Source organism: Moschus berezovskii, chromosome 7 (assembly GCF_049115385.1).
Source record: "Moschus berezovskii isolate FMDL1 chromosome 7, NW_MosBer_1.0, whole genome shotgun sequence".
NCBI lineage: Eukaryota > Metazoa > Chordata > Mammalia > Artiodactyla > Moschidae > Moschus > Moschus berezovskii.
The window spans coordinates 15,197,074-15,210,193 of NC_142466.1; the positions used below are offsets into that span (position 1 = coordinate 15,197,074).

At 43.6% G+C, this 13,120-nt stretch overlaps 1 protein-coding gene across 4 annotated transcripts in view; it reads left to right on the forward strand.

The window, feature by feature from the left end:
- The window catches only part of INTS9 (integrator complex subunit 9), a 131,109-nt gene that overhangs the window by 92,955 nt on the left and 25,034 nt on the right, over positions 1 to 13,120 (forward strand). For all 4 annotated transcript variants that reach the window (XM_055428062.2, XM_055428063.2, XM_088837823.1 and 1 more), the window contains exon 9: positions 11,599 to 11,710. In XM_055428062.2, coding sequence (XP_055284037.2) covers positions 11,599 to 11,710 — 112 coding nt within the window. The remainder of the gene's footprint in view (positions 1 to 11,598; positions 11,711 to 13,120) is intronic.

Consider the following 13,120-nt stretch of genomic DNA (forward strand, 5'->3'; position numbering starts at 1 on the left):
TATTTCAGTAGTTTCCTGGCTATTCTGCCTGACATCAGGGGTGGGGCTTGAGTTTTAGATGTGAAAATCAACAGTATAAAAGGGAAAAACCTGCATATACCCAGACATGGGGAGCCACAGAATTTGGGAGTCGTTTTAGAGGCTGGCCTAGGACAGGACACTGATGCCCATGCAAAGGCTAAAAAAAAAAATTTGTTTTAATATTTATTTATTTGGCTGTGCCTGGTCTCAGTTGCCACATCTGGGATTTCGATCTAGTTCCCCGACCAACAGTAGAACCTAGGACCCCTGCAAGGGCAACGCAGAGTCTTAGCTACTGGACTACCAGGGAAGTCCCAAGCTAAAATTTGAAGTGTGGAACTTTAAAGTTAGTGGTAGATATTTGTTGGTGTTGTCCGTATTAGCAGTGCTTTAGGGTTTGTGTTTGGTTCATTTATGATTTTGATCTTTTCCCATCCTTCTCCTGACCACGAAAGGGACCTGGAAAGGTGTCCAAACCCCTTCTGCCCTGAGGACTCTCCCTTACATCCTTGCCTGGAACAAAAATAGGGAGTCCAGGCTCAATCAATCACCAGGCTAATTCCAAACCAGTTAACACTGTGCCTTGAGGCTCAAACAGGTGGTTCTCCGGTTGCCAGATGGGTGGTGAGTATCTGTAAGAACAAGAGGAGAGATGTTTTGTCAGCAGAGGCTCCCTGTGGAAATTTATGCCTTAGAGCAGTGGTTCTTTTCTTTCTTTTTTTTTAATATTTATTCATTTATTTGACCGTGCTGGGTCTTAGTTGCATCATGTGGGATCTAGTTCCCTGACCAGGGGTTGAACCTGGGCCCCTGCATTAGGAACACGGAGTCTTAGCTGCAGGGCCAACAGGGAAGTCCATAGAGTAGTGGTTCTTAACATTTTGTGGGTCACGGCCTCAAAATCCTGGTGGTAAGAATCTGATAAGAACTGTTAATAGCAGCCTAGAGGTGGTCCTGTCTGCAGAGTGCGGCGAGAGGTGGGCCTAGGCCTTCTTCCTCGGCCCTCCAGGCCCTCTGGCCTTGGGGCCAGCAGATGAGCTGGGGGCCCAGGAGAGGCTGAGGAATATGTGCCACAGAGTTCCGGAGCCCCCACCATGGCTACTGACTGGCCAGATCCAGACCTGGAAGCAGCCAGGAACCTCACCCCCATCCCCGCTGTGGTCCCTGGAGCCCTCAGCAGCTGGAGGATATCACAGGACCATTAAGAGTACATCATGAGGAACGCTGGGCTGGAAGAAGCACAAGCTAGAATCAAGATTGCTGGGAGAAATATCAGTAACCTCCCTTATGGCAGAAAGTGAAGAGGAACTCAAAAGCCTCTTGATAAGTGAAAGAGGAGAGTGAAAAGGTTTGCTTGAAGCTCAACATTCATAAAACAAAGATCATGGCATCTGGTCCCATCACTTCATGGGAAATAGATGGGGAAACAGTGGAAACAGTGTCAGACTTTATTTTTGGGGGCTCCAAAATCACTACGGATGCTGATTGCAGCCATGAAATTAAAAGACGCTTACTCGTTGGAAGGAAAGTTATGACCAACCTAGATAGCATATTAAAAAGCAGAGACATTACTTTGCCAACCAAGGTCCGTCTAGTCAAGGCTATGGTTTTTCCCATGGTCATGTATGGATGTGAGAGTTGGACTGTGAAGAAGGCTGAGCACCGAAGAATTGATGCTTTTGAACTGTGGTGCTGGAGAAGACTCTTGAGAGTCCCTTGGACTGCAAGGAGATCCAACCAGTCCATTCTAAAGGAGATCAATCCTGGGTGTTCACTGGAAGGACTGATGCTAAAGCTGAAACTGCAATACTTTGGCCACCTCATGCGACAAGTTGACTCACTGGAAAAGACTGATGCTGGGAAGGATTGGGGGCAGGAGGAGAAGGGGACGACTTTATAAGTGATAATGTGAAATTATAAAGTTATTATAGAAGATATTGTGGCATTATACATTAAAATGCTTAAAATATTTATACAACACTTTGACTCACTAATTTTACTCTGACAAGTATGTTACTAGGTTAGGTTTCAGCCACACAAGCAATACCAAATTGCTTTTCAATAGTAACAGTATTATAAAGCCTCGATGTTTTAGTCAAGGCAAGTATCTTACCTATATAGAATATCCATAGTTCCTTTGCTTAAAAGCAAATGCTGTATCGTATTTATCTTTGTAATCCTTTTGTAGTTCCTTGAAACAAGATATTTCCTTAGTGAATGAAAATAAAAACTACATCTAACTCCTTAGATTAGTAAAGTTATATGTCAAATTGGATTACATATTTTCTTTCACAGAGGTTTATCATGTATATTTTATTTTTTAATTAAAAAATAGGTCCAGTTTTTTGAGGAATCTCCACACTGTTCTCCATAGTGGCTGTACTAGTTTGCATTCCCACCAACAGTGTAAGAGGGTTCCCTTTTCTCCACACCCTCTCCAGCATTTATTGCATGTAGTCTTTTGGATAGCAACCATTCTGACTGGCGTGAAAGGGTACCTCATTGTGGTTTTGATTTCCTTTTCTCTGATTATGAGTGATGTTGAGCATCTTTTCATGTGTTTGTTAGCCATCTGTATGTCTTCTTTGGAGAAATGTGTGTTTAATTCTTTGGCCCATTTTTTGATTGGGTCGTTTATTTTTCTGGAATTGAGGTGCAGGAGTTTCTTGTATATTTTTGAGATTAATTCTTTGTCACGATAACCCTGTATACGAGACAGCAAAAGAGACACAGATGTATAGAACAGTCTTTTGGACTCTGTGGGAGAGGGCGAGGGTGGGATGATTTGGGAGAATGGCATTGAGACATGTATATTATCATATGTGAAACAAATCACCAGACCAGGTTCGATGCATGATACAGGATGCTCGGGGCTGGTGCACTGGGATGACCCAGAGGGATGGTTTGGGGAGGTAGGTGGGAGGGGGGTTCAAGATGAGGAACACATGTACACCCGGGGCGGATTCATGTCAATGTATGGCAAAACCAATACAATATTGTAAAGTAATTAGCCTCCAATTAAAATAAATAGATTAAAAAAATAGGTCCACTTTTAAAAAATGAAAAAAAAAAAGAACTGTTAATAAAAAAAATCTGTTGCGCATCTATATGACATTTTACGTTTATTTTCTGAAGACTGAGCTTATAGAGTCTTTAGAAGCCCATTGTTATTCATCAGGTTAAGAATTCCTAACATAGAACATTGGAAAGAAAATATTTTTCTTTGTAAGAAATAAAATTTTTTTTATATCAATTGAGAATTTCTGCCCAGTCAGTACCCTGAAGCCTCTGGCGTTCACAGTGGGAATTCCCTCTTGCCCTTGGGGGTGGAGGAGGCTGGTGGCCAGCCTCAGAGAATGTTTTCTTCTAGCACACACAGGCTGTATTTTCTCTGCCTCCTCTTCCTGACCCTTCTCCCTCTGGAGTGCAGGGAGATTCTCCCCCTGGTTCGTTTTCCTGAGGTTTAAAGTCTTTGGCAGTAATAAATGTAAATGTAGATTCTTCTCTTAATTCTGAAGAAAGTATCTCAAATTTGGAGTCTTTGAACCAGGTGTCTAGAGTTAAGACAGTTGGTTGGATAGGTTTGTTTTGCTCTGTTTTGTTTTTTACATTTTTCTTCTTCCCTCTGAATTCCCCAGGTGTTTTGTTGTTGTTTATGCAGGTCTCTGATCTGGATGCTCCAGAATAAAAGTTTTCTGGTTTTTTTGTTTGTTTGTTTGATTTTTCTAATGCATTTTATTGTTATAAATCTGTGACTTGCCCCAGATCTTCATGTGGATGTACATGTTAGGTTTTTTCAGCCATTCCTTAGTCTTCTAGGGAATTAATTCTTGAAGGAGTTCATTTCCTTCGAGATACTCTCAGGAAATATCTGTAGGCTGCTGTTTCTCCCTCTGTTCCTGGCTTTATGGAGATCTTACAATCAGTCAGGTTCAGTCCTTGGGAATTTTCTGGAAGTGTCTGACTTTCCCTGATACAGAACACAGGGGATTAAAACCACTTGCTTACCTGGTGCCTAGGGTAGAGCTGGAGATGAAGGTCAACACAAAGACATTTTCCTGCATCCACAGAACCCAGACTTCAGTATAGCCAGTTGAAGCTGCCTTTGCTCCTCTGATCAGCTGGCCCCAAGAAACACCTGGGCTTCAGTTCTCTGCTATCTTCTGTCACATCAGAGCCCATTACGTGAGAGCCAGGCCTGGAGAGGGCAGTCTGAAAAAATCACCTCTCTTCTTTGGGCCTCAGTTCCTTTATGGAGACCAGATGACTGAGTCTCTAGAAACACATCTCTCTGCCGCGGCCCCTCGGATATGCCCACAAAGGGCCCACTCCTCCTGGGAAAGGTCACAGCCATGTCCCCAAAATGGTACTTAAGAAATACGTCTGGGACAAACCACCGCACATGGCTCCTCACTTTAGCTGCCAAGGCCACAGGAAGCTTTCTCCTCTCCATGGACGTAGCCCCAAGTTGCTCCAAAGCCTCAGCCTCCTCGGGTCAGTCCTGAGGAAACGAAGCTCTGTCCTCACCGGTGAGGCGGTGCCAGCCAGTGAGAGTTAAACCTGATGTATTTAAGGGCAGCAGCAGTGAGGAAGCTGAGCTCCAAAGAGTTCGTGATTGGTTTGAAGGACTGGCCTCGGGAAACAGATCCCGTGAAGCAAGGAGGGAGAGACTGGACCACTGAATGGACTCCTGTCTTCTTTCTGCACGTGCTGTTTGGTTTGTAACCTGGCAGAGTGTTTCCTTCTCTCAGACTTAATGTGCACTGCTTACATGCCGTCATCTTTGTTCGTACCTTCCTTCCCTCATGTAGTCTGTGGTATTTCTTGACCTCCTGTTTTGGACAGTGGGCTGTGCTTGACTCTAAAGGAAACATAAATGGGGAGGTGCTAGATTTACGCAGGTTACCGTAGAGGAACAAGATGGGTGCCCACAGGACTTTCTCCAGGGTACAAGTGATGGATCCTGTCAGGTTAGAAATCCAGTCAAGGGCTGTGGGGATTCAGGAGCGGGGCACATCCCTTCCCACTGGGGATGAAGCAGACACCTGAGAAGAGTGGGCTCTAATTGGCATCAGAAGGCTGGATATGATGTGTGGGACTATCAATAACCTCAGATATGCAGATGCCACCACCCTTAGGGCAGAAAGTGAAGAAGAACTAAAGAGCCTCTTGATGAATGTGAAAGAGGACAGTGAAAACGATGGCTTAAAGCTCAACATTCAGAAAACTAAGATCATGGCATCCAGTCCCATCACTTCATGGGAAATAGATGGAGAAACAGTGGAAACAGTGACAGACTTTATTTTGGGCTCCCAAATCACTGCAGATGGTGGTTGCAGCCATGAAATTAAAAGACGCTTACTCCTTGGAAGGAAAGTTTTGACCAACCTAGACAGCATATTAAAAAGCAGAGATGTTACTTTGCCAACAAAGGTCCGTCTAGTCAAGGCTATGGTTTTTCCAGCAGTCATGTATGGATGTGAGAGTTGGACTATAAAGAAAGGTGAGCGCTGAAGAATTGATGCTTTTGAACTGTGGTGCTGGAGAAGACCCTTGAGAGTCCCTTGGACTTCAAGGAGATCCAGCCAATCCATCCTAAAGGAGATCAGTCCTGACTGTTCATTGGAAGGGCTAAAGCTGACCAGTACTTTGGCCACCTGATGCGAAGAACTGACTCATTTGAAAAAACCCTGATGCTGGGAAAGATTGAAGGCAGGAGGAGAAGGGGACGATAGAGGATGAGATGGTTGGATGGCATCACCGACTCAATGGAGATGAGTTTGAGCAGACTCCAGGATTGGGGATGGACAGGGAGGCCTGGCATGCTGTGATCTATGGGGTCGCGAAGAGTCGGACACAACTGAGCAACTGAACTGAACTGAGGAGTCCACAAGAGATGTCTGAGTTACAGGGCTGAATCTGTGAACATCCGTAGTGACTCAATCATGAAGTATTTTATAACATTCAAATTGGTGCTAGTCATGTTGTAGCACTGCCTTTGTTTTTTATTCTGAGCATTTAATTTTTAAGGGAATGTCGTGGTAACAGCTGAGGTTCAGAGATGATGGTGTTTTCAAAGCCAGAATTGCTATTGAGTCATTGTTTAGATTCAGTTCAATTTAGTTCAGTCGCTTAGTCGTGTCCGACTCTTTGCGACTCCATGAATCACAGGATGCCAGGCCTCCCATCCATCACCAACTCCCAGAGTTTACTCAAACTCATGTCCATCGAGTGGGTGATGCCATCCAGCCATCTCATCCTGTCATCCCCTTCTCCTACCCCCAGTCCCTCCCAGCATCAGGGTCTTTTCCAATGAGTCAACTCTTTGCATGAGGTGGGCAAAGTATTGGAGTTTCAGCTTTAGCATCAGTCCTTCCAATGAACACCCAGGACTGATCTCCTTTAGGATGGACTGGTTGGATCTCCTTGCAGTCCAAGGGACTCTCAAGAGTCTTCTCCAGCACCACAGTTCAAAAGTATCAATTCTTCGGCGTTCAACTTTCTTCACAGTCCAACTCTCACATCCATACATGACCACTGGAAAAACCATAGCCTTGACTAGACGACCTTTGTTGGCAAAGTAATGTCTCTGCTTTTTAATATGCTATCTAGCTTGGTCATAACTTTCCTTCCAACGAGTAAACGTCTTTTAATATCATGGCTGTAATCACCATCTTCAGTGATTTTGGAGCCCAAAAATATAAAGTACGACACTGTTTCCACTGTTTCTCCATCTATTTCCCATGAAGTGATGGGACCGGATGCCATGATCTTTGTTTTCTGACTGTTGAGCTTTAAGCCAACTTTTTCACTCTCCTCTTTCACTTTCATCAAGAGGCTTTTTAGTTCCTCTTCACTTTCTGCCATAAGGGTGGTGGCATTTTCATATCTGAGGTGATTGATATTTCCCCCGGCAATCTTGATTCCAGCTTGTGCTTCTTCCAGCCCAGTGTTCCTCATGATGTACTCTGCATATAAGTTAAATTAGCAGGGTGACAATATACAGCCTTGACGCACTCCTTTTCCTATTTGGAACCAGTCTGTTGTTCCATGTCCAGTTCTAACTGTAGCTTCCTGACCTGCATACAGGTTTCTCAAGAGGCAGGTCAGGTGGTCTGGTATTCCCATCTCTTTCAGAATGTTCCACAGTTTATTGTGGTCCACACAGTCAAAGGCCTTGGCATAGTCAATAAAGCAGAAATAGATGTTTTTCTGGAACTCTCTTGCTTTTTGCATGATCCAGCGGATGTTGGAAATTTGATCTCTGGTTCCTCTGCCTTTTCTAAAACCTGCTTGAACATCTGGAAGTTCACGGTTCACATATTGCTGAAGCCTGGCTTAGAGAATTTTGAGCATGACTTTACTAGCGTGTGAGATGAGTGCAATTGTGCGGTAGTTTGAGCATTCTTTGGCATTGCCTTTCTTTGGGATTGGAATGAAAACTGACCTTTTCCAGTTCCAGCCACTGCTGAGTTTTCCAAATTCGCTGGCATATTGAGTACAGCACTTTCACAGCATCATCTTTCAGGATTTGAAATAGCACAACTGGAATTCCATCACCTCTGCTAGCTTTGTTCGTAGTGATGCTTTCTAAGGCCCACTTGACTTCACATTCCAAGATGTCTGGCTCTAGGTGAGTGATCACACCATCGTGATTATCTTGGTCATGAAGATCTTTTTTGTACAGTTCTTCTGTGTATTCTTGCCACCTCTTCTTAATATCTTCTGCTTCTGTTAGGTCCCTAGCATTTCTGTCCTTTATCGAGCCCATCTTTGCATGAAATGTTCCCTTGGAATCTCTAATTTTCATTAAGAGATCTCTAGTCTTTCCCATTCTGTTGTTTTCCTCTATTTATTTGCATTGATTGCTGAGGAAGGCTTTCTTATCTCTCCTTGCTATTCTTTGGAACTCTGCATTCAGATGATTGTATCCTTCCTTTTCTCCTTTGCTTTTTGCTTTTCTTCTTTTCACTGCTATTTGTAAGGCCTCCTCAGACAGCCATTTTGCTTTTTTGCATTTCTTTTCCATGGGGATGGTCTTGATCCCTGTCTTCTGTACAGTGTCATGAACCTCCGTCCATAGTTCATCAGGCCCCTTGTCTATCAGATCTAGTCCCTTAAATCTATTTCTCACTTCCACTAATCATAAGGGATTTGATTTAGGTCATACCTGAATAGTCTAGTGGTTTTCCCTACTTTCATCAATTTCAGTCTGAATTTGGCAGTAAGGAGTTCATGATCTGAGCCACAGTCAGCTACTGGTCTTGTTTTTGCTGACTGTATAGAGCTTCTCCATCTTTGGCTGCAAAGAATATAATCAGTCTGATTTCTGTGTTGACCATCTGGTGATGTCCATGTGTAGAGTCTTCTCTTGTGTTGTTGGAAGAGGGTGTTTGCTATGACCAGTGCGTTCTCTTGGCAAAACTCTATTAGCCTTTGCCCTGCTTCATTCCGTGCTCCAAGGCCAAATTCATCTGTTACTCCAGGTGTTTCTTGACTTCCTACTTTTTCATTCCAGTCCTCTATAATGTAAAGGACATCTTTTTTGGGTGTTAGTTCTAAAAGGTCTTGTAGGTCTTTATAGATCTGTTCAACTTCAGCTTCTTCAGCATTACTGGTTGGGGCATAGGCTTGGATTACCATGATATTGAGTGGTTTGCCTTGGAAAAGAACAGAGATCATTCTGTCGTTTTTGAGATTGCATCCAAGTACTGCATTTCAGACTCTTGTTGATTGTTTAGATTAGTCGTCTTTAATTAACCTTTTGGAGATCATGGCCCCAAATGACAACACGATTAAATCTGTGGGAGAATGTATATAGGGAGATAGAGAGAGAGAGAGGGAGATAGAATTGTATGTACCCTTTTAGGAGGTTCCAAGGGCCTCTGAATCCCCTATCAGCCCTGTGAATCATTAGTGGCTTGTTCTGATAAGGTCCTTATAAAATTGTTGTCCTTTTAAGCTAAGTGTGTGTGTGTGTTAGTCGCTCAGTCATGTCCAACTTTTTGTGACCCCATGAACTGTAGCCTGCCAGGCTCCTCTGTTATGGAATTCTCCAGGCAAGAATACTGGTTTGTTTTGTTTTAGTCGCAGAGTCGTGTCCGACTCTTTTGCGACCCCATGAACTGTAGCCTGCCAGGCTACCCCGTCCATGGGATTCTCCAGGCAAGAATACTGGAGTAGGTTGCTATTCCCTTCTCCAGGGATCTTCGTGACCTCAGGGTCACTGTGGTCTCCTGCATTGCAGGCAGATTCTTTACCATCTGAGCCACCTGGAAAGCCCTTCTCATCCATAAGTTAAACATACTACCCAACAAAGCTTGGTTCCTTTGATCCCTATTCCAGTTTCCTTCTGCTTGACATATGTATACAGTGAGCATTCCCAGGCTCCTCGCACATCAGTTACTATAAACCTCTGTGCTTTACTTCCCCTTCCCTCCTTCTCTGGAAACAATGAACGTACGTGTGTTTGTTGAGAAGGCAAATACACAGGTCAGTTCTGCCTGAGCAGAAGAAAAGCTCTTACACGCATTGTTGTGTATCTGTGCAAATAGCAGTTAGAAGCTGCTCAACATAATTGTCACAACTGTACATCTCCTGTATCCATGTTTTTAAAAAAATGCTTTTCACATTATTAAGCAACTTATCTAACCACAATCATGTTATTTAAAAAAACTAATGAAGCCCATATGTCCATGCAGATATAAGATGCTGAAGGATGATACATTAAAAGGCATGTGGACTCAGAGATAGCAGTGCAGGTGGTGGGTCTTGGCCGCACTGCTGTTTGAAATTTCACTGAGAAAATTGGATAGGAAAGAGGAGGGATAATGTTTATCCCTCCTGTTTTTTCCTTCTGATGTTCTAGTGAGTAGGTTAAATGAAATTGAGCAAAAGATACATTACAAAATTAAAACATTGATGAGCTCTCTAGCATCTCAGCCTTTGGACCTTCTGTTTTTCCCCTTTCTATTCCTGTTATTAAAGACTTTAAAATTTTTATTTTTATGGAGTTTTAAAAACTATTTATTTGGCTGTACCGGGTCTTAGTTGCAGAACATGGAATCTTCAATCTGCAGTGAAACATGAAGGATCCTTAGTTGCAGCATGTGGTATCTAGTTACCTGATCAGTGATCAAACCCTGGCCCCCTGCTTTGGGAGCATGGAGTCTTATCCATTGGACCACCAGGGAAGTCCCTATTTTTGTACAATTTTAAAAGATTACTATTTACAGTTATTATAAAATATTGGCTATATTCCTCATGTTGTACAAACATCCTTGCATGGGCCTTCATTTTTGTTTCCAGTTTTAATCCTGATTTATTTGGAAGAGGTACTTCATATTTTTTTTAAATGCTCTGAAAGCAGTCAAAATGAAATTCAAAAATAGAACAACCTAAGGATTGCATAACATTGTGCTATAGGACTCCATAGGCTATAGGAAGATCATGTAAATTAGCGCAAGAGACTCTGAGAAATCCCTGAAGGGAGACGGGTCATTTTATAAGAAATCCAGCCCAGAGGCTTTGCTGAGGTCCTGTACTGGTAGTGGAATTGAAGGGGGGACTTTACATTTTTGGTTCCTGATTCACTGTCTGTCCTCTCTCCTCTGCCACTGACTCTTGGGGAAACGCACCCCAGCTTTTTGAGTCTCGACCTCTGTATTTCCACAGCGTTCCCAGTTTCCTGAACGTGGCAGAGCTGTTTTGAGAATCAGACTGTACAGTGCAGTGGATCTCAGGGCATGATCTCCAGACCACCATCCACATCCCCACCAGAAGCATCTCCTGGGAGTTCATTAGAATTAGATCTTCTCAGGCCCCACCTCAAACCTGAATCAGAAACCCTGGGGGTTGGGGGGCAGCACTCCACCTCCAGGTGATCCTGGTACAGGCTCAGATTTGAGGACCACATCAAATTTGTGATGATGCATGTAAGATAGCTTTACAAAAAGAGCTTCTTTTCTTTTCTTTTTTTTTTTTTCATATTTTTGGGGGGGTTATCCTTTTTTTTTTTTTTTTTAACTTTTTCTTTTATAATGGTGTCCCAGGCGGCACAGTGGTAAAAAATCCACCTGCCAGTGCAGGAGACACATGTTTGATCCCTGGGCCAGGAAGATCCCCTGGAGGAGGAAATGGCAACCCACTCCAGTATTCTTGCCTGGAAAATTCCATGGACAGCGGAGCCTGGGGTCCGCTAGGGTCCATGGGGTCGCAAAGAAGCTGACACAGCTGAGCAACTAAGCACACACAGAGCTAATTAACAATGTGGTAGTTTCAGGTGGACAGCAAAGGGGCTCAGTCACCCCTATACATGAATCCATCCTTCCCCAGTCTTCTGTGAGTTTTCCTAGCATGTCAGAACTTTCTCATCGCCCCATAAAGTTCCCTCCCATTGGTACCCGTCTCCCTTGGGCAACCACTCTTCAGTGATAGGCATGTTGTAAAAGGAAGTGAGATGACCTATTGACAAGTTGGACACGGAAAGACCATTGATGGTGTTCTCTTTTTCCTTTACTTCTGATACCTAACCTTTTTTTGTTTAATTACTAAGCCTAGTTCTCTGTGGTTTTTCAGCCCATGGACCAAGCATCTCTCAAAAACAGTGATGTTCTCATCCTGACGGGCCTTACCCAGATTCCCACCGCAAACCCTGATGGCATGGTGGGTGAGTTCTGCAGCAACCTAGGTATGTGTCCAGGGAGAGTCTTAAATGGGAGGAAACGGTCTGCGTTTATTTTTCGATCGCCCTGCTCCTGTGGTGCCTTTCTGTCCCTTTGCTTCTCATTCACACCCTGTGATGCCCCCACTATGACCTTTTCCCTCATTTATTTACACGCTTTCTGTTGATCCTTCAAAACCTACTGTGGTCAACAGAAGCAATTCTTAAGCAACTTAAATCTGAAGGCACAAAAAAATGGTGGTTCTAATGGTAAGTTTGAATTTTTAGCAGTTATACAACCGAAGCTCAACATTCTCCCACTTACATAGAAACCTTCCTCTTCTTGCTTTTTGGTGGGTTTTGCAGGTGGGTCAGGGGTGCTTATAGGATAAGCAGAGTTAAAGAAAGGAGTAATCCTGTCTTTGCTTTGCAAATAATAGCACAGAAAAGACGGTTAATATTTTGAATTCACAACAAGGATACATTGAACAGGTGTATTTTTTCCCCAAAAATATTTGCTTGGTATTATTTTTTCTTCTTTGTGGGGTGGGATGGGGGACTAAAATTGAGAGACTTGTTGAAAATTTCCTACCGGAATAAATGTATGCTTCTTTGGAATAATTGTCAACAAAGTCTAGAAATGCTGCATTTCTTCTAGAAATGTGTAGGTCGCTTCCTATCTTAGCTCAGGCTACTGTAACAAATACCAGAGGCTGGTAGCTTTAAACAACACTTATTTCTCACAGTTCTGGAGGCTAGGATGTTAGGGATGCGGTGGGCAGCACAGCTGGATTCTGGTCAAGGACCCCTTCTCTGGCTTACAGACAGTAGTGTCCCCAAAGGCAGAGAAAGGCTGCCCTGGGGCCTCTTCCTCTTTTTATAAGGGCACTAATCCCCCACTGATCGTGGGAGCTCCACCCTCATGACCTCATATAGACATGGTCACCTCCCAAAGGATCCCCTTGCTAACACTGTCACATTGAGGGTTAGAGCTTCAATATATGAACTTCAGGGGACACATTCATTCCATAACTGTTACCAAAGAGGAGTTCATGAGCTCAGGCCCCTCAACCCTGTTACCTCAGCTCTGGGGGAGGGAAGTGTTTGTCGTCTAACATTTACATGGAAGACACTATCCTGTGAAATTTCACTTTCCCTTGCCAATAGTTGTAGACTTCTTTATTCTTTGCTGATTTTAAGCTACCAGTAATTTACTCTTGGGCTTCCTAGGTGGCTCAGTGATAAAGAATCCACCTGCCAGTGGAGAAGACGCAGGTTTGATCCCTGGGTTGGGGAGATCCCCTGTTGATGAAATGGCAACCCACTCCAGTATTCTTTGCTGGGAAATCCCACAGACAGATGAGCCTGGCAGGCCACAGTCCATGGGGTCGCAAAGAGTCAGACATGACTGAACAACTGAACAACAGTTCACTCGTA